Here is a 21635-nt window from a genome sequence, read left to right as displayed (position 1 = left end):
TCCAACCCTATATATACACTATTCCTACTAAGTTTTCTAGCTATATATTTTAAGTCATTTCGGAAACTTTTTGAAATATTCTAAGGTACTGTTTTTTTAATGCATCCTTTTCCTTTCTCTTGTCCACCTTTTTTCCCCTACTAAATATATAGATTATCTATAGGTGGTGTACACCAGATGTAATAATGACAAAATTCAAATAAACATAAAAAATAAAAATCATCCCCACTGTGAAACTTACTTTTCTATTGAATCAGGTCCCAATACCCCTTTGTCCTACTTCTAACGTACCTGTGTCTTGCGCTTTATATTCCCAGTTCTTGAACATTTAGGAACAGACATGTCAGTAACTTGCATTTTAAGGTGAAACTCGAAAAATTTCTAAGCCGAATCTAAGGGTATGTTCACACGCTAGCTGGCTTTTACGGCTGAAATGACAGCCTGTTTTCAGAAGAAAACAGCTGCGTCGTTTCAGCCGTAAATGCTCCTCCTCGTAATATACGTCTGTGACGCTCGTATATCTTGAGCTGCTCTTCATTGAGTTCAATGAAGAACGGCTCAAATTACGTTGCAAAGAAGTGCCCTGCACTTCTTTGCCAAGGCAGTCAATTTACGCGTCGTCATTTGACAGCTGTCAAACGACGACGCGTAAATTACAGGTCGTCTGCACAATACGTCGGCAAACCCATTCAAATGAATGGGCAGATGTTTGCCGACGTATTGTAGCCCTATTTTCAGACGTAAAACGAGGCATAATACGCCTCATTTACGTCTGAAAATAGGTCGTGTGAACCCAGCCTAAGAGTGACACACTGGATCTGCTAGAAATAAAAGCGAAAAAAAGCACGGCGCCATATAGTGCAGATTACCAATAGTAAATGTGCTGCCTTATTGAGGTTGTGCAGCTATAAGCAGAACTCTATAATGTAATGAAAAAGGACCACAAAGCCGTTGCAACCTGGTTCAAAACCAGTAACTGGAATTAGTTACCGCTGGGGTTAATTGTGGAAGAGAGAGCAAAAAAAAATAAATAGTTAACTATAAACGACGCTGCTGGTATAAGGGTGGAAGGAAGTAGGAGATATTGGGATAGCATAAGCTTTACTGCAAGAGGCTACTCATTTCGAGCCAAGTAAGGGAAGTAAACAATGGATCTGCGCTCCTGTCCAGAAGCCTGTGTAACGGCTGCCTCGCCGTTCCCCGCCTCTTCCATGGCCTCTGCTCCGGTTCCTGCGCTCTCCATTCCTTGATACTCGTCCCGAGCTCCACTTACCCGATCCGGACGCTCTGCTGGCTCTGGGCTGCATCAGGTAAGTGCATCTCTCACCTCCCTCCGCGGCTGTCATCCACGATGTGCGGCTGCAGCCACTAGAGGGCGCACGTGCTGACGCTTCCCTTCTTAAAGGGCCAGCGCGTGCCAAAATTCCAAGACTTCCTATTTAAGGATCTTCCTCCCTCAGATCCTTGCTTGTTCAACCAGGTTATTCCCATGAGCTTCCCTGTACCCAGTTTCCCTGTTATCTTGCCTTCTGCATTTGTCTGGATTTCCCGTTGTGACCTCTGCCTGTACTTGTACTATCCTTGCCTGCCGTCTGCCTTGACCTATTGCTATCTATACCCGTTACGACGTCTGCTGCCTGTCCTGACTTCTGGCCTATACATCCGACTGCCTCTAAACCCGCTGTGCCAAGCGTTGCCCTGGGTTACAAGCACCATCACCCAGACGACACAGAGGATCCACAAACAAACCGGTGAGAACCGTTATAGCCTGAACCTGACATCAGTGAAATCTAAGAGAAAAACTTATAACAAGTCTGGAATCTGCTATGACGGTTGGTAGAGATTTAATTAGTTTAACCAATCATCTTAGTAACCTAATCTATCTGGTCATAAGTATGTGGACACGACATCCCATCTATATGAGCTTGTTGAACATCCCATTCCAAAGCCATGGGTGTTAATATGGAATTGTGCCACCTTTTTGGCTATAACAGACTCCACTCTTCTGGTAAGGCTCTTCACAAGATTTTGGAGTGTTTCTGGAAATGTGTGGCCATTTAGCCAAAAAAAGCATTTGTGAGGTCAGACACTTATGTTGGATGAGAAGGTCTAGCAAGATTTTTTTTCCCAAAGGTGTTCAATGGGTTTGAGGTCAGGGCTCTATGTAGGCCAGCTGAGCTCTTCCACACCAAACTCGTCAAACCATGTCTTTATAGACCTGGCTTAGTGTACAGTGGCACAGTCATTCTTGAACAGGGTAGCGCCTCAAGCTTTTGCCACAAAGTTGCAAGCATACAATTGTCTCAAAGGACTTTATATGCTGTAGAATTAATTAATATTACCCTTCCTTTCACTGAAAATAAGGAACTCTGAAGAACAGCCCCAGATCATTATCCACCAAATTTTACAGCAGGCACTATGCACAGGTGGCATCCGCCAAACCCAGATTCATACATAAGGTTGCCAGATAGTGAAACATGATTTATCACTCCACAGAACACGAGTCCATTGCTCCAGTGGCAGCGTGTTTTACACATCACTTTAGCTGGCGCTTGGCATTGTGCATGATGATCTTAGGTTTATGTAGCTGCTCAACTATGGAAACACGTTTCATGAAGCTCCCAATGCACAGTTCTTGTGCTGATGTCACTTTGAGAAGCAGTTTGGAACTCTTACTGTTAGGCTCTGTTCACACGGAGTTTTTTGCAAGAGGAAAATTCTGCCTCAAAATTCCGTTTGGGATTTTGAGGCAGATTTTGACCTTCCTGCACGCTGTTTGCCGCGATTTTCGCCGCGTTTTTCACGGCGTTTTTCGCTCACACCCATTGAGTGCTACGGGCAAAAACTCTGTGACATACGCTTTCTCTGCCTCCCACTGATGTCAATGTGAGGTCAGAGGCGTAACCGCGCGACGATAGGGCATGTCCCTTCTTTCTCCCGCGAGGCAGTTTTACCGCTCGCGGGAGAAAACCGCCTCCGCCTCCCATTGAAATCAATGGGAGGCATTTTCGGCTGGTTTTTGACGAGTTTTGCGGAGCGGTTTCCACGCCAAAAAACTCGTCAAAATATTCTGTGTGAACTGGGCCTTACCGATGCAACAGAGGATAAGCGATTTGTACACAACATGAGTTTCAGCACTTAGTGACCCGACTCTGTGAGTTTGCGTGGCCTACCGCTTATTGACTGAACTGTTGTTACGCCTAGATACTTCCCCTTTATAATAAGGGTATGTTCACACAACCTATTTTCAAACGTAATTCAGGCGTTTCACGCCTCGAATTACGCCTGAAGATATGGCTCCATTACGCCTGCAAACATCTGCCCATTGCTTGCAATGGGTTTTACGATGTTCTGTTCAGACGAGGTGTAATTTTACGTGTCACTGTCAAAAGACGGCGCGTAAAAAGACGTCCGCGTCAAAGAAGTGCATGTCACTTCTTGGGACATTTTTGGAGCCATTTTTCATTGACTCCATTGAAAAACAGCTCCAATTACGTCCATAATTGACGCCGTGAAAAAACGCGAGTACTTGCAAAAACGTCTGAAATTCAGGAGCTGTTTTCACCTGAAACCAGCTTTGTAATTTCAGACGTAATTTGCTAAAGCGTGTGAACATACCCTAAGGCTGGATTCACACGAGCATGTTCGGTCCGTAAAGGACGGACCGTATTTCGACCGCAAGTCCTGGACTGAACATGATCGTGTGAATCCAGCCTAAGGGTATGTTCACACGACCTATTTTCAGACGTAATTCATGCGTTTTACGCCTCGAATTACGCCTGAAAAGACGGCTCCATTACGCCTGCAAACATCTGCCCATTGCCTGCAATGAGTTTTACGATGTTCTGTTCCCACGAGCCTTTATTTTACGCATCGCTGTCAAAATACGGCGCGTAAAATGATGACTCATCAAAAGAAGTGCAGGACACTTCTTGGGACGTTTTTGGAGCCGTTTTTTCATAGACTCTATTGAAAACAGCACCAAAAACCGCCGCGAAAAACGCAGCAAAAAACGCGAGTTGCTCAAAAAACGTCTGAAAATCAGGAGCTGTTTTCCCTTGAAAACAGCTCCGTATTTTCAGACGTATTTTGTTAATCGTATGAACATACCCGTATAGCACTTACAATTGACACAGTCAGATATAACAGATCAAAAATTTTACAATCAGACTTGTGACAAAGGTGACAGCACCGCGTTTAAAGATAATGAGCTCTTCAGTATGACCCATAACACTACCAAAGCATGTCCTCAGATATTACCTGGCTGTGTGCTTGATTTTATTTTGCAATGGCTCTCTTTGCAATTGGTGTTTGCAATAGGTGTGGCTGAATCACCTGAACTCAATAATTAGGACAGGGGTCCAGATACTTTTAGCCTCATGAATATCTAAGGAAACTCTTAGCATATGTCTCTTTTGCTCAGATCCTTAGAAATTATCTTTATAAAGGACACCTTTAGATATATGAAATAGTAGAGATGCTGAGCTTTATACCTCTGGATCTTAGGCCTCATTTACACGAGCGTATTATACGATGCGTGAATTTTGCGCAGTGCGCGTGCGTTGCGTAAAACTCACGACATGTTCTAAAGTCGTGCGTTTTTCGCGCATCACGCACCCATTGAAGTCAATGGGTGCGTGAAAACAACGCATGACACACGGACGCTCCTGCGTTGCATGCGCGAAAATCACGCATCACTTGTTATGTCCATGAAAAACAGTCTATAAAGCTGGACAAAGCAAACAAAAACCAGGAAGTGCTTGAGTTTCCACTGCGAGTGGGCAGGGCTAGTGACAGGAGACTGTGAAGGTATCTTCCACTGTCAACATCTGCTGCCATGCCGCGTGGGATGGACGTGGAGCGCCTCCTCGTCCTGGTCCAGGGACATCACGAAATTTGGGACACTCGCTCGGAGGCGTACCACAACCGGACGGCCAAGGAGGACGCCTGGGAGGAGGTGGCAAAGGAGCTGTTTGGCCAGGAGTGGGAGAGTGGCCGAACCCGTGACCGCAGTCGGTTGGGTGAGTACCAGGCATTTTCTGGCAAAGCATGACATCCCTTTTGAAGAACTGGGGGCCCTGTATGTGTCTTCTGCGCATTTTCACGAGAAACTTTTGTGGAGTAGGCGCATCACCGTGTACCACGTAATTGGCAGTGCAGGGCCCTTAATTTAAAGTGAGAGGTCATAGGTCTGATGGCATGATATCTGTTTTTTAACTCCAACAGTCCAAGAGATCAAAACACGGTGGCGGAGCTGCCGTGACCAATTCCGGCGTGAAATGGGTGAAAGGGGACGCAGCGGGGATGGCGCATCTCGCAAGCGACCGTATATGTATACCCAACAGCTGATGTTCTTGAAGGACATCATGGAGATGCGCACGTAAGAGTTTCTGCCATTGCATGTGTCTAATGTGTGTTCGCCCATGTCCTGTTTGCCATGGTGTTGTTGTAGGCATTGTTATATATTCTGTTCTAACGTAATTTCCTCTTTCTAGAACCACAGACAATTTGGAGGATACCGCTGAAGAGACAGACGTGGGCGAGTCTCGTCCGGAACCTCCTGCTGCCCCTGTCCTGCCCCCTAGTCCAGAGCCGACACCCCTGGAGCCGCCCCTGGCCAGTCCGCACGGGCCGTCGCCTCTCCGGCAGAGGAGCGCCCCGTGCGTGCCCGCACTCGCCGGGCCCGTGCTCAACAGGCCTCCGCAGCGGGGCAAGTAGATGCCAGGGTCCTGGACTATCTACGGCGAGCCGCTGATGAGGACGGCAACGACGCCTTTGGCCGAAGCATCGTTCCCCTCCTCCGTCTGGTCCCCATGGACCGTATGGGCCGTCTGCAAGCGTCGATCGTGACGTTGATCGACGCTTCCAGACCGCCCCACAATCCGCACGTGTGCTTCACGGCCATTGAACAGTGGCGCAGTACAGCCATGCCGGCCACCACGCCCCAGGTGCCGGGCCCATTCCACCCAGGCCCCCAGATGCAACGCCCGCATCCGTATATGCGCCCTATGGCTCCCCACTTCCCTGGCCCAACATACCCCGGACAACATCAGCACCACTATGCTGCCGAGGAACAACCTACACAGCTCCAGGTCCAGCATAGTGGTGCTGAAATGCAGGCCTATTCGTCCCCGGGCCACCAGTACCAACACCTTTAAGTGTGTTGGAGGCCAGAATTTTTGACGCCCCACTATTTTTGGGTGCAGGGATGCCAACTCGCCGTCCTGTTTTTGTGTTGGATCGATATTATACACCATGTTGGTGTTTTTTGTTTGATGAAACCTTTTTGGGCTTTTGCAAAACCCTGTATTAAAAACTTTAATGTTGAATGGTTATATTTCGTGTTGTTTTTCATTGATAGGCCTCCACACAATGTTTGGCCCACATTTCCTTGGCCTATACCCTCGCACACCTCTGGGATTTGGGTCCAATGCATACACACGTGATATGAGGTTTTAGTTAATCACTCAGGGTTTGATATGGTTTGCAAGAGGTGCGGACGTTTAGGTGCTGTCATGGGCCCCGAGGCAAACTATGTACACTAGCAATTGGCCTTTCCAAACTTTCGCCCACACAACATTCTATCTCCAGAAAGAAGGTTGCCAACTTTATAAAGTCCTGCTCAAACCCCGACAGATGTAAGGTCGCAGCCCGCGTCAAGACTCCTCTTGTTTTGCAAGTCCCTAACCCAACAACAACCACGAAAAAATAAAAACCCCAGCCCACATGTGACGTGTGTAGGTAAGCCGACAAACAACAGAGAACCCTTCAAAGGTCATCACGCACCCACGGTGCGGCTCCAGATCGACATTCCAAATATGCCGCCAAAGTATCCCTCATGCGAGGGCGGGATGAGAGAGATCGGCCGAGAGGAATAACCGGGACACTGAGGCTGCTGCCTGCATCTGTAAGTATATTTGCTGCATCAAAGGTAGCATCATTAATGCAGCAGAAGTTATGCAGACCGACACACAATTCTATAACACGTGTCACATTCTGCATGGACAATTGCATTGTCGTCCCAAAGACACGCCACCTGCGCGACATAATGGCAAAGCCACATTCCACACATCGACGAGCTCGGCAGAGGCGGAGATTAAGGTGCTAAACCTGCTTCTCCCAGCAAGCAGGGGTTGGGCCAGCTGGCCTATTTGTAGGCTGGCCTGGCATGAATCTCCTCTGCGTTTTTGACGCGCGTTGCAAACGCTAGTCATGCGCGCGTTTAAAACGCAACAACGCTGCGTATACGCAGGCAAAACGCAATGCCAACGCGCGCAAAACGCTGCGTTTTGCGCGCGCAAAACGCACACGCTCGTGTAAATGAGGCCTTACACAGCGATCACTCACTTGAACCGACACCAACATCACAGTTGCAGCCACTGGTACTACTACTACTAACATCATCTCTGCCACCAAAGTAAACTTTTTCATATTATCTTCCTTCTCATTCCTTGATGTTGTGAACTCTCGTCACCACATCATTAACCCCTTCGCGCTCAGGTCAGTAATAGTACGTCCTGCTAAGTAGAACGTTCGCGCTCAGGTCAGTACTATTACTGACCTGAGTAAACACGGCGCCATCTTTCCCCGGCGCGTGTCTGAGCTGTGATACCTGCTGTTTCCGACAGCAGGCTATCACAGCTTAGTGTGCAGGGACCGATCGCGGTGGTCCCCGCCGATTAACCCCTTAGAAGCCGCGTTCAATAGCGATCGCGGCTTCTTAGGGGTTAAGCTGCCATCGCCGGCCTGCTACACGATAGCGGGCCGTGATGGCTACTATGGCAACCAGAATCCTAACAATGGACTCTGGCTACGCCATCGACGGAAGCCTAGTGGGTCCCGACAAAATCAGGACCCACTATGCTTGCTGTCAGCGAACAGCTGACAGCTCTAATACACTGCACTACGCATGTAGTGCAGTGTATTAGAATAGCGATCAGAGCCTCCTGCCCTCATGTCCCCTAGTGGGACAAAGTAAAAAAAGTGTAAAAAAGTAAAAAAAAGTTGTGTAAAAATAAGAAAATAAAAGATTTAAAAGTAATAAAAGTAAAAGTCCCCCTTTTTCCCTTATCAGTTCTTTATTATTAATAAAAATATATAAATAAACAAATAAACTATACATAATTGGTATCGCCGCGTCCGTAACGACCTGAACTACAAAACGATGTCGTTATTTATCCCGCGCGGTGAACGCCGTAAGAGAAAATAATAATAAACCGTACCACAATCACAATTGTTTGGTCACTTCACCTCCCAAAAAATGGAATAAAAAGAGATCAAAAAGTCGCATGTACCTAAAAATGGTACTGATCGAAACTACAGTTCGTTACGCAAAAAATAAGTCCTCGCACGGCTTTCCTGATGGAAAAATAAAACAGTTATGGCTCTTAGAATAAGGGAACACAAAAAGTAAATTATACTTTACAAAATGTATTTTATTGTGCAAACGCCATAAGACATAAAATAAAACTATAAACATCTGGTATCGCCGTAATCGTATCGCCCCGCAGAATAAAGTGAATATGTCATTTATAGCGCACGGTGAACGCTGTAAAAAAAATTGAATAAAAAACAATAGTAAAATTGCTGTTTTTTTAGTCACCACGCCACCTAAAAATAGAATAAAAACTGATCAAAAAGCCGCATGCACCCCAAGAAAACTACAATGGATTCCTCAAGGGGTCTAGTTTCCAAAAAGGGGTCACTTTTGGGGGGTTTCCACTGTTTTAGCACTACAAGACCTCCTCAAACCGGATATGGTGCCTAATAAATTAAATTAAATTAATTAAATGTCACCTCTACTTTGCTCTAAATTCCTGTGAAACGCCTAAAGGGTTAATAAACTTTTTAAATGCTGTTGTGAATACTTTGAGGGGTCTAGTTTCTGAAATGGGGTGTTTGATAAGGGTGTCTAATATATGGGCCCCTCAAAGCAACTTCAGAACTGAGCTGGAAACTAAAAAATAAAATAAAAATGAGGCAATACTTCGCTTCTTACATTATACTGATAATGAGCCGTGCCCACCCGGAGATGACCCCAGTTTTGACCGTTTGTATAAACGGAGACCCCTATTAGACCGTTTCAGTGCCCGGTTTTCCCAGCATTCACCCCGAGAAGTGTATTGAAAGGGAGGCTTCAATTCCGCCAGTACCTGCCGGGTAAGAGGGCAAGGTATGGCGTGAAGATGTATAAGCTGTGCGAGAGTGCATCCGGGTATACCTACAAATTTAGGATATATGAAGGGAAGGACACCAGTTCTCAGCCCCCAGAATGCCCCCCCTTACTGGGAGTTAATACAAAAATTGTGTGGGATTTGGTGCACCCACTGCTGGACCAGGGTTACCACCTCTACCTGGATAATTTTTATACCAGCGTCCCACTCTTCAACTGCCTCGCTTCCAGAAGTCCTGCGGCATGCGGCACTGCTAGAAGAAACCTGAGAGGCCTCCCTACGACTCTGCTTGGGCAAACACTCAGAAGGGGTGAGAGCAGGGCAAAATCTAGCAGCAACATATTGTGTGTCAAGTACAAGACCAGGGAGATGCCACACCAGTACCCATGTACCTGTACGAGGTACCAGTACAGGGACCCCCAAACTAGACTGCATCCTGGACTACAATAGGTACATGGGAGGGGTGGACTTGTCAGATCAAGTCCTGAAGCCTTACAGTACTTCTGGAAGCGGGGCCACAGGCATCGTACCAGGGCAACACTTTTTAGGAGAAGTTCCCCAAACTGGCAAGAAGGGAAAAAGTCAAAAGAGGTGCAGAGTCTGCTATAAGAGGGGGATAAGGAAGGACACAATATATCAATGTGACGCGTGTCCCGAAAAACCAGAGCTCTGTATGAAAGAGTGTTTTCAAATTTATCATCCATCCCTTTATTTTTAATTTACCCCAGTTTTACTCGCTCTGATCCACTTCGCACAGCTTACCCCTCCTCATCTTTCCCCTCTGAGCCCTGCTGTGTGCCCAGGCAGCTGATAACAGCCACATGTAGGGTATTGCCGTACCCGGGAGAGCCAACATTACAGTTTATGGGGTGTAGGTCTCCGGTGGCACATGCTGGGCACAATATATCGGACACTGACATGGCATATATATAGAAAATTGCAAATCTCACTCTGCACCAACTGCTGCACATTATCTTTTACACAATACCTGTGGGGTCAAAATGCTCACTACACCTCTAGATGAATTCCTTAAGGGGTGTCGTTTTTAAAACGGGGTCACTTCTCGGGGGTTTCAACTGTACTGATACCTCAGGGGCTTCTGCACACACGACTTAGCACCAGAAAATTCCCAGTAGGCCACATGGTGGTCCTTTCCTTCTGAGCCCTCCCATGGGCCCAAACGGCAGTTTATCACCACAAATAGGGTATTGCCACACTCAGGACAAATTGGGCAACAAAATGCGGTATTTTATTCCTTGTGAAAATAAGAAATTTTGAGCCAAAACTACCTCTTATTGGAAAAAATAAATTTTTTTTTAATTCACAGCCCAATTCAAATAAATTCTGTGAAAAAACTGTGGGGTCTAAATGGTCACAACACCCATAAATAAATTCTTTGAGGGGTGTAGTTTCCAAAATGGGGTGACTTCCATTGCTTTGATACCTTTGGGGCTCTGCAAATGCGACATGGCACCCGAAAACCAATCCAGCAAAATCTGGGCTCCAAAGAACACATAGCGCTCCTTTCCTTCTGAGGCCTCCCATGGGCCCAAACGGCAGTTTATCACCACAAATGGGGTATTGCCGCACTCAGGACAAATTGGGCAACAAATTGGGGTATTTTATTCCTTGTGAAAATAAGAAATTTTGAGCCAAAACTACCTCTTATTGGAAAAAAATTCATTTTTTTGAATTCACAGCCCAATTCAAATAAATTCTGTGAAAAAACTGTGGAGTCTAAATGGTCACAACACCCATAAATGAATTCCTTGAGGGGTGTAGTTTCCAAAATGGGGTCACTTCTGGTGGGTTTCCATTGCTTTGATACCTTTGGGGCTCTGCAAATGCGACATGGCACCCGAAAACCAATCCAGCAAAATCTGTGCTCCAAAGAACACATAGCGCTCCTTTCCTTCTAATACCTCCCATGGGCCCAAACGGCAGTTTATGGCCACAAATAGGGTATTGCCGCACTCAGGACAAATTTGGCAACAAAATGGGGTATTTTATTCGTTGTGAAAATAAGAAATTCTGATCAAAAATGACATCTTATTGGAAAAATTGTCATTCTTTTAATTTCACAGCCCAATTCAAATACGCGCTGTGAAAAAACTACGGGGTCAAAATGGTAACAATAACCATAAATTAATTCCTTGAGGGGTGTAGTTTCCAAAATGGGGTCAGTTTTGGGGGATTCCTACTGTTTTGGCACCTCAACACCTCTCCAAACCTGGCATGCTGCCTAAAATATATGCTAATAAAAAAGCACCACCAAAATGCACTAGGTGCTTCTTTGCTTCTGGGGCTTGTGTTTTATTCCACGAGCGCACTAGAGCCACATGTGGGACATTTCTAAAAACTGAAGAATCTGGACAATACATATTTAGTAGTGTTTCTCTGGTAAAACCTTCTTTGTTACAGAAAAAAAATAGAATAAAATTGAAATTCAGAAATAAAAACGAAATTTGCAAATTTCACCTCCACTTTGCTTTAATTCCTGTGAAATGCCTGAAGGGTTAAAAAACTTTCTAAATGCTGTTTTGAATACTTTGAGGGGTCTAGTTTTTAAAATGGGGTGCTTTATGGGGGTTTCTAATACATAGGCCCCTCAAAGCCACTTCAGAACTGAACAGGTACCTTAAAAAAAAGGCTTTTGAAATTTTCTTAAAAATATGAGAAATTGCTGTTTATGTTCTAAGCCTTGTAACGTCCAAGAAAAATAAAATAATGTTCTAAAAACGATGCCAATCTAAAGTAGACATATGGGAAATGTGAACTAGTGACTATTGTGGGTGGTATAACCGTCTGTTTTTCAAGCAGATGCATTTAAATTCTGAAAAATGCTATTTTTTCTAAATTTTCTCTAAATTTTGCAATTTTTCTCAAATAAAGACTGAATATATCGACCAAATTTTACCACGAACATGAAGGCCAAAGTGTCACGAGAAAACAATCTCGGAATCGCTTGGATAGGTTTAAGCATTCCGACGTTATTACCACATAAAGTGAAATATGTCAGATTTGAAAAATGGGCTCTGAGCCTTAAGGCCCAAACTAGGCTGCGTCCTTAAGGGGTTAAACAATATCAAAGAGTTCCTTGCATGTCGCTCTTCACAGCTGCTAATACCTCATTCACACATTGCAGATTTGTTCAGTAGTTTGCATCAGTATTTGCAAGCCAAAACCAGGAGTAGACCATAAACATAAGCAAAATATAATGAAGAGATGTATACTACTTATCTTCTTTGCATCCACTTCTGATTATAGCTGAAATATATTGACCAAAACTGCAATGTGTGAATGAGACATTATGTTGTTTCTCCTTTGTTCCAATGTGATCATGTCTTGTGGCAGTCATTATTTATGATATAACATCAACAATTTCACATAAAAATTTACTTAAATGACAAAAAATGTTTTGAGTGTGGAATCTTAAGAAATCAAACATAAATTCACTAAATACAGTAACTCATACTAGCAGGCACCAAAACAGGGGTGTATTTGTTTTGTTTTTTTAAAAACTAAATGTGGCGCAATCAGTAGAGGGGGACCTCAAGTATATTTTACATGATTTCACTGAACAATACACTTTTAAATGTGTGCACGCTTGATTTTTGTTGGTGCTTTTTTACCTTTTTGACGATGGATTACCAAAGTCACTTGACCATATTTTCCTTTTCCCAGTTGTTTGATGAATTTGTAATGGTCATCTACTTCTATTGTAATGAGGTTTTGGCCAGTGATTTCCATCATCTCCTCTAGCAAATTATCTTCTGCCTTGCCATTATTTGGGTCCATGTCTCCAGAACTAAATAAATGTAAATCATATGTTAATACATGAAATAATAATATTTAATACACACCGCTGATAAATCCTATTTCTTCTCATATTCTGCCCACAAAAGGGTATATGATCCTATTCCTTTATTATTTCCTGTCGCCCATATAGCCTTCTCAATATTGAAATTGCAATACCAAGAAGGAAAAGTTTCGGAATTGTGGAATACACAGCATCAATAGACATGTTAATGATACAAAATAATAAAAAAAATGGAAACAAAATATTCCAAACATCTTGATTTATTCAGTATCGAGTATGAGCGACACACGCAGAAATATACACATTTACACACCTTGGAATGCTATCAATGAGGTTATTAATGGTTGTCTGGGGAATGTTATGCCACGCTGAATGCACTTGGGCAGGCAAATCATTAAGATTGGCTGCTAGCTGTTCCCTTTGCAAATGCCGAAAAATGACGTCCCGTATATACTCAATGAGAGACAAGTCTGTAGATGCTGCACACCATGGTAGCACATTTAGGCCACGCAGACGACTCACAGTAACACGAGCAACATGTGGCCTGGCGTTGTCCTGTTGAAAAACGGCTTCTGGGACACTTTGGAGAAATGGCCATACCACTGGCTCCACAACAAATCAATGTAACACCGAGCTGTTGGTGTACCTAAAAGGAAGACTAGAGGCGTCCAGGTACCATACATTATGCCACCCCACACCATAATCCCGGTAGTAGGACCATCCTAACATCCCTAGATATATATGTAGGCTTAGTCCCAGTTCTGGGTGTTTGTGCAGAGTAGGTCCCACCTTACAGAGGTCGCCTTGTCGTGGCAGGTGGGCAAACACTTTTTGATCAAAATGTGCACTAAGAACCTCCCTATTTGTAAGTAGATTTAGCAGTAATGCATATTTATTTATATTTAGTGGCTTAGGTGGCATTAGTGTTTGCAGTGTGCTGTCGCCATTTCTTTGTCTGCTGTATATTTGCAGTCAAAGGTGTTCTTGCACCTGCATACACGTTTTGTATCATTTTGTTGGAATGTGCTGTTCAGACTTTTGTTGTGTTTATGGGATTAGGACCGGTGTGACATTTCCTTGTGAAGGCATTGCCCACGTGGCCTCCAGACCAATCTCCGGCTATCATTGCGTCCGAGACAAAAACGGGACTCATAGCTGAAGAGGATAGACCTCCATTCCAGCCTCAATTGCTGTCTTGTTGTGCACCATGATAGCCTTTGAGAGTGATGGCGTGTGGCCAATGGAACAACTGTAGGTGGACATCTGGCTCATAGCCCAATGTCATGCAAACACCTTCTGATGGTTTGTGTCCACACTGGTTACCGACCTAGGCTTGGGATGTGACATCCAATTTCCCGTGCAGTACAGAATGGATCACTATGTACCATTCTTCCAATCAGACGATCCATCCGTGCAGAGGTTCGCCACTGTGCACATCTTGCTGTCATTCCCATTCATTGTTGTTCTCCTAACTCCCGGGACACACAACGGTGAACAGTGCTGACATGTAATGATCTGCCGAGGTGAAACCAAGGGTACAAGGATTCTGTCCCTCTTAGTTTGCGACAAGTGGAGATAACTGATGCATCGACGAACAGGAAGCATCGCACAATCATCCCACACCACTTGATCCGATTTTTGAGCTTTCATGTGGCTAAAAAACTTGGCTTTCAATCTGGCTTGTATGCCCCTCCCACATGCCACAGATTGGATTTAGGTGCTTGAAAATGTAATCATGTGCAGATCTTAGTGACACCTGCTACTTCCTGGATTTGCATAACCTTACAGATTGCCCTTCTTGATGTTGCAATTTCAATATTTAAGGAGTGTAGCTTCAGCATATTCCGAAGTTCTGTACAGATTGTTACCATTCACATTCCGTATCTGATTGATAAAAAGTCAGAATTGTGGCAGATTTACTATTATGTTGCGCCAGAATTCTGGCCTAAGTTGCACCTTCATTTTGGCGCAAATCATTTTTTAGACACATTTACCAATGAAATTCACAAAAAGAACAGATGTTTGCCACTCACCCAGACAAGAGAGCAAAAAGGTGGACTAAAATAAGCCAACCAATTAGTGGTATAACGTTAAACAGAAGTGTCTAAAGATGCTCCAAATTTTTTATCCAGCATGAGCTACTGTGATGAATTTAGCACATCTAGTCTAATTCTAAGCAGTTTGCCCTTAAGACAGTATTAATAATCTGCCCCATTATGTGTGAAGTTGTCCTTTTGCTAAATTGCCAAACATTTTAAGCTCTTTGAGATTTTTAGACCTTAATAAAATATTAAATTAAAATGGGTTTTCCAGAATTTGAACATATATAAAAATATAAATACAAAATAAGGACAACAAGCTGTGTCAAGTATATACGAGTTGATGGTAAAGCCTGAATTTCTTAAGCCCTAACGGAGAATTTATCAACCTTTTATATGCCAGTTTTTTGGCATAGAGAAGATAAAAAAAAATCAAAAGTCGGAATTTGCGTGGCTTCTTAACCCCTTCCCTCTTTGGCCACTTTTGACCTTCCTGACAGAGCCTCATTTTTCAAACATACAGCTGACATCCACCGCTGATTACGCCGGTTCTGCTCCTGAGCTGGCGCCATCTTTACGGCGGCTACGGAAGCATTTCAGGCCCCGCCTCCGTGCGGGGGCTGAAAGTTTTCCGCGCTAGGCACACTGGGAGGCCAATATTAGGCCTTTGGTTGCCATTGCAGCCACCGACACCCCGGCGATTTCATTGCTGGGGTGCCGATGACCTGCAAACACCTTAAATGTAGCGATCGCATTTGACGGCTGCATTTAAGGGCTTAATGGCGGGGATCGAAGCTAACTTCAGTCCCCGCCATGACAGCAGGATGTCAGCTGTAAGATACAGCTGACATCCGGGGATGATGGCACCAACTGTCAGGAAGGGGTTAAAAGGGGCTTCATATCATCTCGACAAATGTATTATAATTTACGTCAGAATACTGGCGAAAATTATACTGGAAATCTACGTCAGCTCCTATCTGACATAGATTTCACTCTGTTGGTTGTAGCAATGTAGAGACCTGTGCCAGACGCCGTACCTTGCCGCCCCAATCAGAAAACCACCCCAAACAATGGAAAATTCGCCTCATAATAAATGAGTCACATCATACTCCGTCTTTCTTTACATATTTTGACTGTCTCATGAAATGCAAGTTTAAATAAATTCACCCCTATCAATTCTTTTGGTTTGGAGAAAAAGGTTTGAATATGATAAATTGCCACCTATTTAAAAAAATAATTAGTTAATGTGTTAGCTAATATCAGTTCTATATACACAGCAATTTATGTGAAAACGAGGTAAATGAAAGAATGATATTGATTTCCATTATGATTCAGTCACAAACTTAAATTTTTCCTTCATTATTTAGATATGATATAAGATAAAAATAATGGGTTAAAAACAAATTATTTTTGTAAATTAGCATTTAATTTATTGAAGCTATCCAGCACCTATAGGAGTTATCAAAAACGTTTATCACCCATGTGAAAAAGTAATTGCCCCAAAACAAGGCCCGCGTCAGCACCTGGCAAACCCGGGCAAAAAATTCAGTTCCCTGCCATTCACATTTACACTCGCTCTTGGCTTTGTATACAATAATTGAATAAATTTAATGTATGTTTCTCTGAATTCAAATTTCCTCATTACCGCCCAGAGATGTCCCCACTCCACCCTGTCAAACGCTTTAGATGCGTCAAGGGACAGGATGGAATGGGGAATCCCACCCGCTCCTATCTGCATATTGCCAAACACTCATTTTATGCAGTGTCTTCCAGGGATAAATCCGCACTGATCATTATGTATCAAATTTGTTATCACCTTTGATAATATGCTTGCCAATAGTTTGGCAAGTATTTTAGCATGTGTGTTTAGCAATGAGATTGGGTGGTATGACTCAACTTCTACTGGATCTTTATCTTGTTTTAAAATTTGTATAATACTAGCATCCAACATTGACTCTAGAAGTCCTCCCGCACTTAATGAGCTATTTATTGTTCTTAAAGGGGCTAGCAATAATTCCTTCTCTAATTTTCTATAAATCTCAAACGGGAATCCATCTAGTACCGGGGCAGTGTTCCCCTTAATACTTTTTAGTGCCTCTTGTAGTTCTGCTAGGGTAATTGGTTGATCCAGGATCGTTCTTTGGGACTCAGATAGAGAGACAAATGGAATTTTCCCAAGATATTTCTCTAACTGTTTTTCATTGTATTGCCATTCTGTTTTATATAGTTCATAAAAGAACTCGAAAAATGTTCTACCTACCGTATTTCCTCTTGATCCCCAATCAAACACCCTTCTTTATCCCTAATAAAAGAGATTTTATTTGTAGATTTTTGATTTTCAATACCTGCTTCACAATATATTTTCTGACCCATAAAAAACATTTTATTCTGGGCTATAACCAGCATCCACTTTCTATAATCCTCCATCGCATTTAGCCAGTAATTTTTGTTTTCTACTGTAGCAGTTTTAAAATATAGTACCTCTAGCTCTGATACACGCTTTTTCTTTCCCAATTCGGTCTCAATAAATTCTCTTTTTTTATTAGATATGTACTTAAACAAAATGCCACTTAAGAAAACCTTTGCTGCTTCCCACACAGTTTTATCTTGGGCCGAATCACAATTTCCCCTTAACATATATATTAGTTGACTTTTAATGTCATCTAGGCTTTTAATTATATTGAGCCAATGACGGTTTATTTTAACTGTCCAGCATATGCTTTTTTGCATTTCCATCTTTATTTCTATAGTTATTGGGGAGTGGTCTGAAATGCCTCTGTTATCATATTTTATTTTACCCACTAAATCTGCCCCTGAGTCATTGCATAGAACTATATCAATACAAGATATAATGTGGTGCGATTTATTATGGCAAGAGAACTTCCTTTTAAAGGGATTCTTTAGGGCCAGTTCACACAGAGGTTTTTTTATACGTTTTTTTACGCGGAAACTGCGTAAAAAAACGTCCGAAAATGCCTCCCATTGATTTCAATGGGAGGCGGAGGCGTTTTTTTCCCGCGAGCGGAAAAACTGTCTCACGGGATAAAGAAGCAACATGCCCTATGTTCGGGCGTTTACGTCTCTGACCTCCCATTGACATCAATGGGAGGCAGAGATAGCGTATTTCACTGCGTTTTTTGCCAGCGGCGCTCAATAGCCGTGGGTGAAAAATGCAGCGAAAATCGGCATGCAGGCAGAGCAAAATCTGCCTCAAAATTCCAAATGGAACTTTGAGGCAGATTTTCCGCATGCAAAAAAACTCTGTATGAACCCAGCCTTACTCTCCATAAATCAATCAGACCTAGTTCTGAGCATAGATTTGCTAAAGGTGTAATAATTGGCGATCTAATCTCTGGGGTCATTCTGATCCTGTATGAGTTTTCATCCATAACACAGTTCATACCTCCCAATATTATCACCGGGCAATTATTTTAATTTCCTGCAATCAAATGGATCTTTTTCAAAACACTAGATGAGTACGGGGGTGGCAAATAAACAAATTCCAGGATAAAAACTTTGTTATATTGTTTTATATAGAGCAAGATATACCTCCTTACTTATCTAATTTTTTATCTAATTTATCACACTTAATACCCTGTGAATAAGAACACTCACTCCCCTTGAGTAGGAGGTGTGTGTTGAGTGAAATTGTAGTGACCAACAGTGATTCTGTACTCTGTATACAGTATCCTTTACTAAGTGAGTTTCTAATATGCAAATAATTGCTGGAAATTGTGTTTTAATACACCCAAATAGTGCTAACCTTTTAAGCTTATCCCCCATTCCTTGTACATTCCAAGTTACCACCCTCGTACTCATCTTTTTACATCAAAACAATAACACTGAACATCCCAGTACCTATGATCCTTCCCTATTCTACTGTTATTGTTAGTATCCACAGACGGGTATACCCACCCCTCTCCCCCCCCCATACCCTCCCTATCTGACTTGGACTATACTTCAAGTCTCTCTACTTAGCAATTTCACCCCCACTAACATGGCTAAACTGCTTGTTTTAGAATGCAATTATATTATTTTGATTTAATTAATTAATTCTTCTGCTGTTAAGAATAAAAGGGCTTTTTCCTGGTAGACCACTCTCATCTTTGCAGGATAGATAAGGGAATATTTGATTCCTGCCGCTTGCAGTCTCCACTCTGCCTGAAGAAAGAGATAACGTTTTTGCTGCATTTCAAATGAATAATCAGGATATAATGCAATTTTTTTCTTATTATATTGCAAACATTGCTTCTCTCTGATGACAGAGTCTCTGTCTTTAGAGCACAATATTTTTGTGATAATAGCTCTGGGGCGATCCCCAAGAGCCAGACGTCTAGATGGTATCCTATGTGCTGTCTCTTCTTCGAACAATGATGATAAGTTATCTTTTCCTATACGCGAAACAATCCAGTATGGTATAAATGGTGTTGGTTCGTTTTTCTCCTCTCCTTCTGGAATCCCTACTATCCTTATATTACACCTTCTGGATCGGTCTTCCAGATCAATAACTTTGTTGTTTAAATTCTCATTGCCTTCCTTTAATTCTCTTACTTATTTTTTTAATTTAGATACTTCATCTTCAATAGTGCTAACCCTACTTTCAGCCTCTGCACATCTTCCTCTTATCCTGAATACTTCTTCTTCAGGATAGTTATATCCGTGCTCACATTCCCAACTTGGGATGATACGTTATTTATTGCCTCCATAATGTCTAATAAAGATGTAGTTTCTGATTGATCTTCCATTATTTTACTTGTTGCTCTGGTTTTACTCTGTTGCACTGGTGAGGCAAAAAACCTGTCCATTTTCCCCATGGTCTTTCCCTCTTTTGTCGGACTAAGTGATTTCCAACTTTAGGAGCCATTTTCATATATACTACTGAACCTCCTTAAATAGACAGGTGCAAAATGTTTCAACCTGTACAATGTCAAAAGCTGATAATATTTCATATAACAATTACACACAGGGGCGTAACTAGGAAAGACTGGGCCCCATAGCAAACTTTTGACTGGGGCCCCCCCTCCCCTGGGTGTCACACAACCCCCCCTTGTAGATAGTGCCTTTTTACAGCCCCCCCCTGTAGATAACGCCATACAGCCCCCCTGTAGATAGCGCCATACAGCTCCCCTGTATATCACGCCATACAGCCCCCTCTGTAGATAGTGCCTTACATCCCCCTGTAGATAACGCCATACATCCCCCTGTAGATAACGCCATACATCCCCCTGTAGATAACGCCATACAGCCCCCTGTAGATAACGCCATACAGCCCCCTAAGAGATAACGCCATACAGCCCCCTAAGAGATAACGCCATACAGCCCCCCCTGTAGATAATTCCATACAGCCCCCTCTGTAGATAACGCCATACAGCCGCCCTGTAAATAACGCCATATAGCCCTCCCCTGTAGCTAACGCCATACAGCCCCCTTTGTAGATATCGCCATACAGCCCACTGTAGATAACGCCATACAGCCCCCTCTGTAGAATACGCCATACAGCCCCCCTATAGATAACACCATACAGCCCCCTTTGTAGATAGTGCCATACAGCCCCCTGTAGATAACACCATACAGCCCCCTGTGTAGATTACACCATACAGCCCCCTCTGCAGATAACGCCATACAGCCCCCTCTGTAGATAACGCCATACAGCCCCCACTGTAGATTACGCCATACAGCCCCCACTGTAGATAATGCCATACAGCCACCCTGTAGATAACGCCATACAGCCCCCCCTGTAGAGAACGCCATACAGCCCCCCCTGTAGAGAACGCCATACAGCCCCCCTGTAGAGAACGCCGTACAGCCCCCCTGTAGATAACGCCGTACAGCCCCCTCTGCAGATAACGCCATACAACCCCCTCTGTAGATAACGCCATACAGCCCCCACTGTAGATAACGCCATACAGCCACCCTGTAGATAACGCCATACAGCCCCCCCTGTAGAGAACGCCATACAGCCCCCCTGTAGGTAACGCTATACAGCTCCCCTGTAGGTAATGCTATACAGCCCCCCCTGTAGGTAATGCCATACAGCCCCCCTGTAGGTAACGCCATACAGCCCCCCCTGTAGGTAACGCTATACTGCCCCCCTGTAGGTAATGCTATACAGCCCCCCTGTAGGTAACGCTATACAGCCCCCCCCTGTTTGTAACGCCATGCAGCCCCAACCCCCCCAAAAAATCGGACCTATAGTGTGTCCTACAAAAGACATGTATCCCCTATCCACAGGATAGGGGATACATGTGTGATCGCTGGCATTGATCGGGGGACCGAAAGTCTCCCCGAGGTCCCCCCTGACTAACCTCTGACTTCCAGGGTCGGTGTCGGCAGCTCAATAAAAATGAAAGGAGCGCTGGTCACGCATGCGCACAAGCGTGACCGGTGCTCCATTCATTTCTACGGAGCTGCCGACACAGACCCCGGAAGTCCGAGGTTTGTGATGGAGAACTTCAGGGGACTTTCAGTCCCCCGTTCTCCCTATCGCTGCCAGCGATCACACATGTGTCCCCTATCCTGTGGATATCCTGTGGATAGGGGATACATGTCTTTTGTTTAATGGCAGAGCGGGGAGATACCTCCCTGGTCTGCCGTAGTGTTAAG

At 43.7% G+C, this 21635-nt stretch overlaps 1 protein-coding gene and 1 long non-coding RNA gene across 2 annotated transcripts in view; one reads left to right on the top strand and one right to left on the bottom strand.

Annotated features, from left to right (window-relative positions):
• LOC142661476 (serine/threonine-protein kinase SBK2-like) overlaps positions 1-21635 on the bottom strand; it is a 156744-nt gene that overhangs the window by 29186 nt on the left and 105923 nt on the right. Inside the window, exon 2 of the mRNA XM_075838874.1 lies at positions 12806-12981. Coding sequence (XP_075694989.1) covers positions 12806-12971 — 166 coding nt within the window. The 5' untranslated portion in view covers positions 12972-12981. The remainder of the gene's footprint in view (positions 1-12805; positions 12982-21635) is intronic.
• LOC142661478 (uncharacterized) lies at positions 4932-5516 on the top strand. Its single transcript, XR_012850745.1, has 3 exons — positions 4932-5021; positions 5227-5380; positions 5496-5516. It is a non-coding gene; the product is annotated as an uncharacterized LOC142661478 (long non-coding RNA).

This window comes from Rhinoderma darwinii, chromosome 10, assembly GCF_050947455.1.
Source record: "Rhinoderma darwinii isolate aRhiDar2 chromosome 10, aRhiDar2.hap1, whole genome shotgun sequence".
NCBI classification, from domain to species: domain Eukaryota; kingdom Metazoa; phylum Chordata; class Amphibia; order Anura; family Rhinodermatidae; genus Rhinoderma; species Rhinoderma darwinii.
The sequence above is the reverse complement of the archived record's forward strand: the minus strand, read 5'-3'. Positions and strand labels throughout refer to the sequence as shown.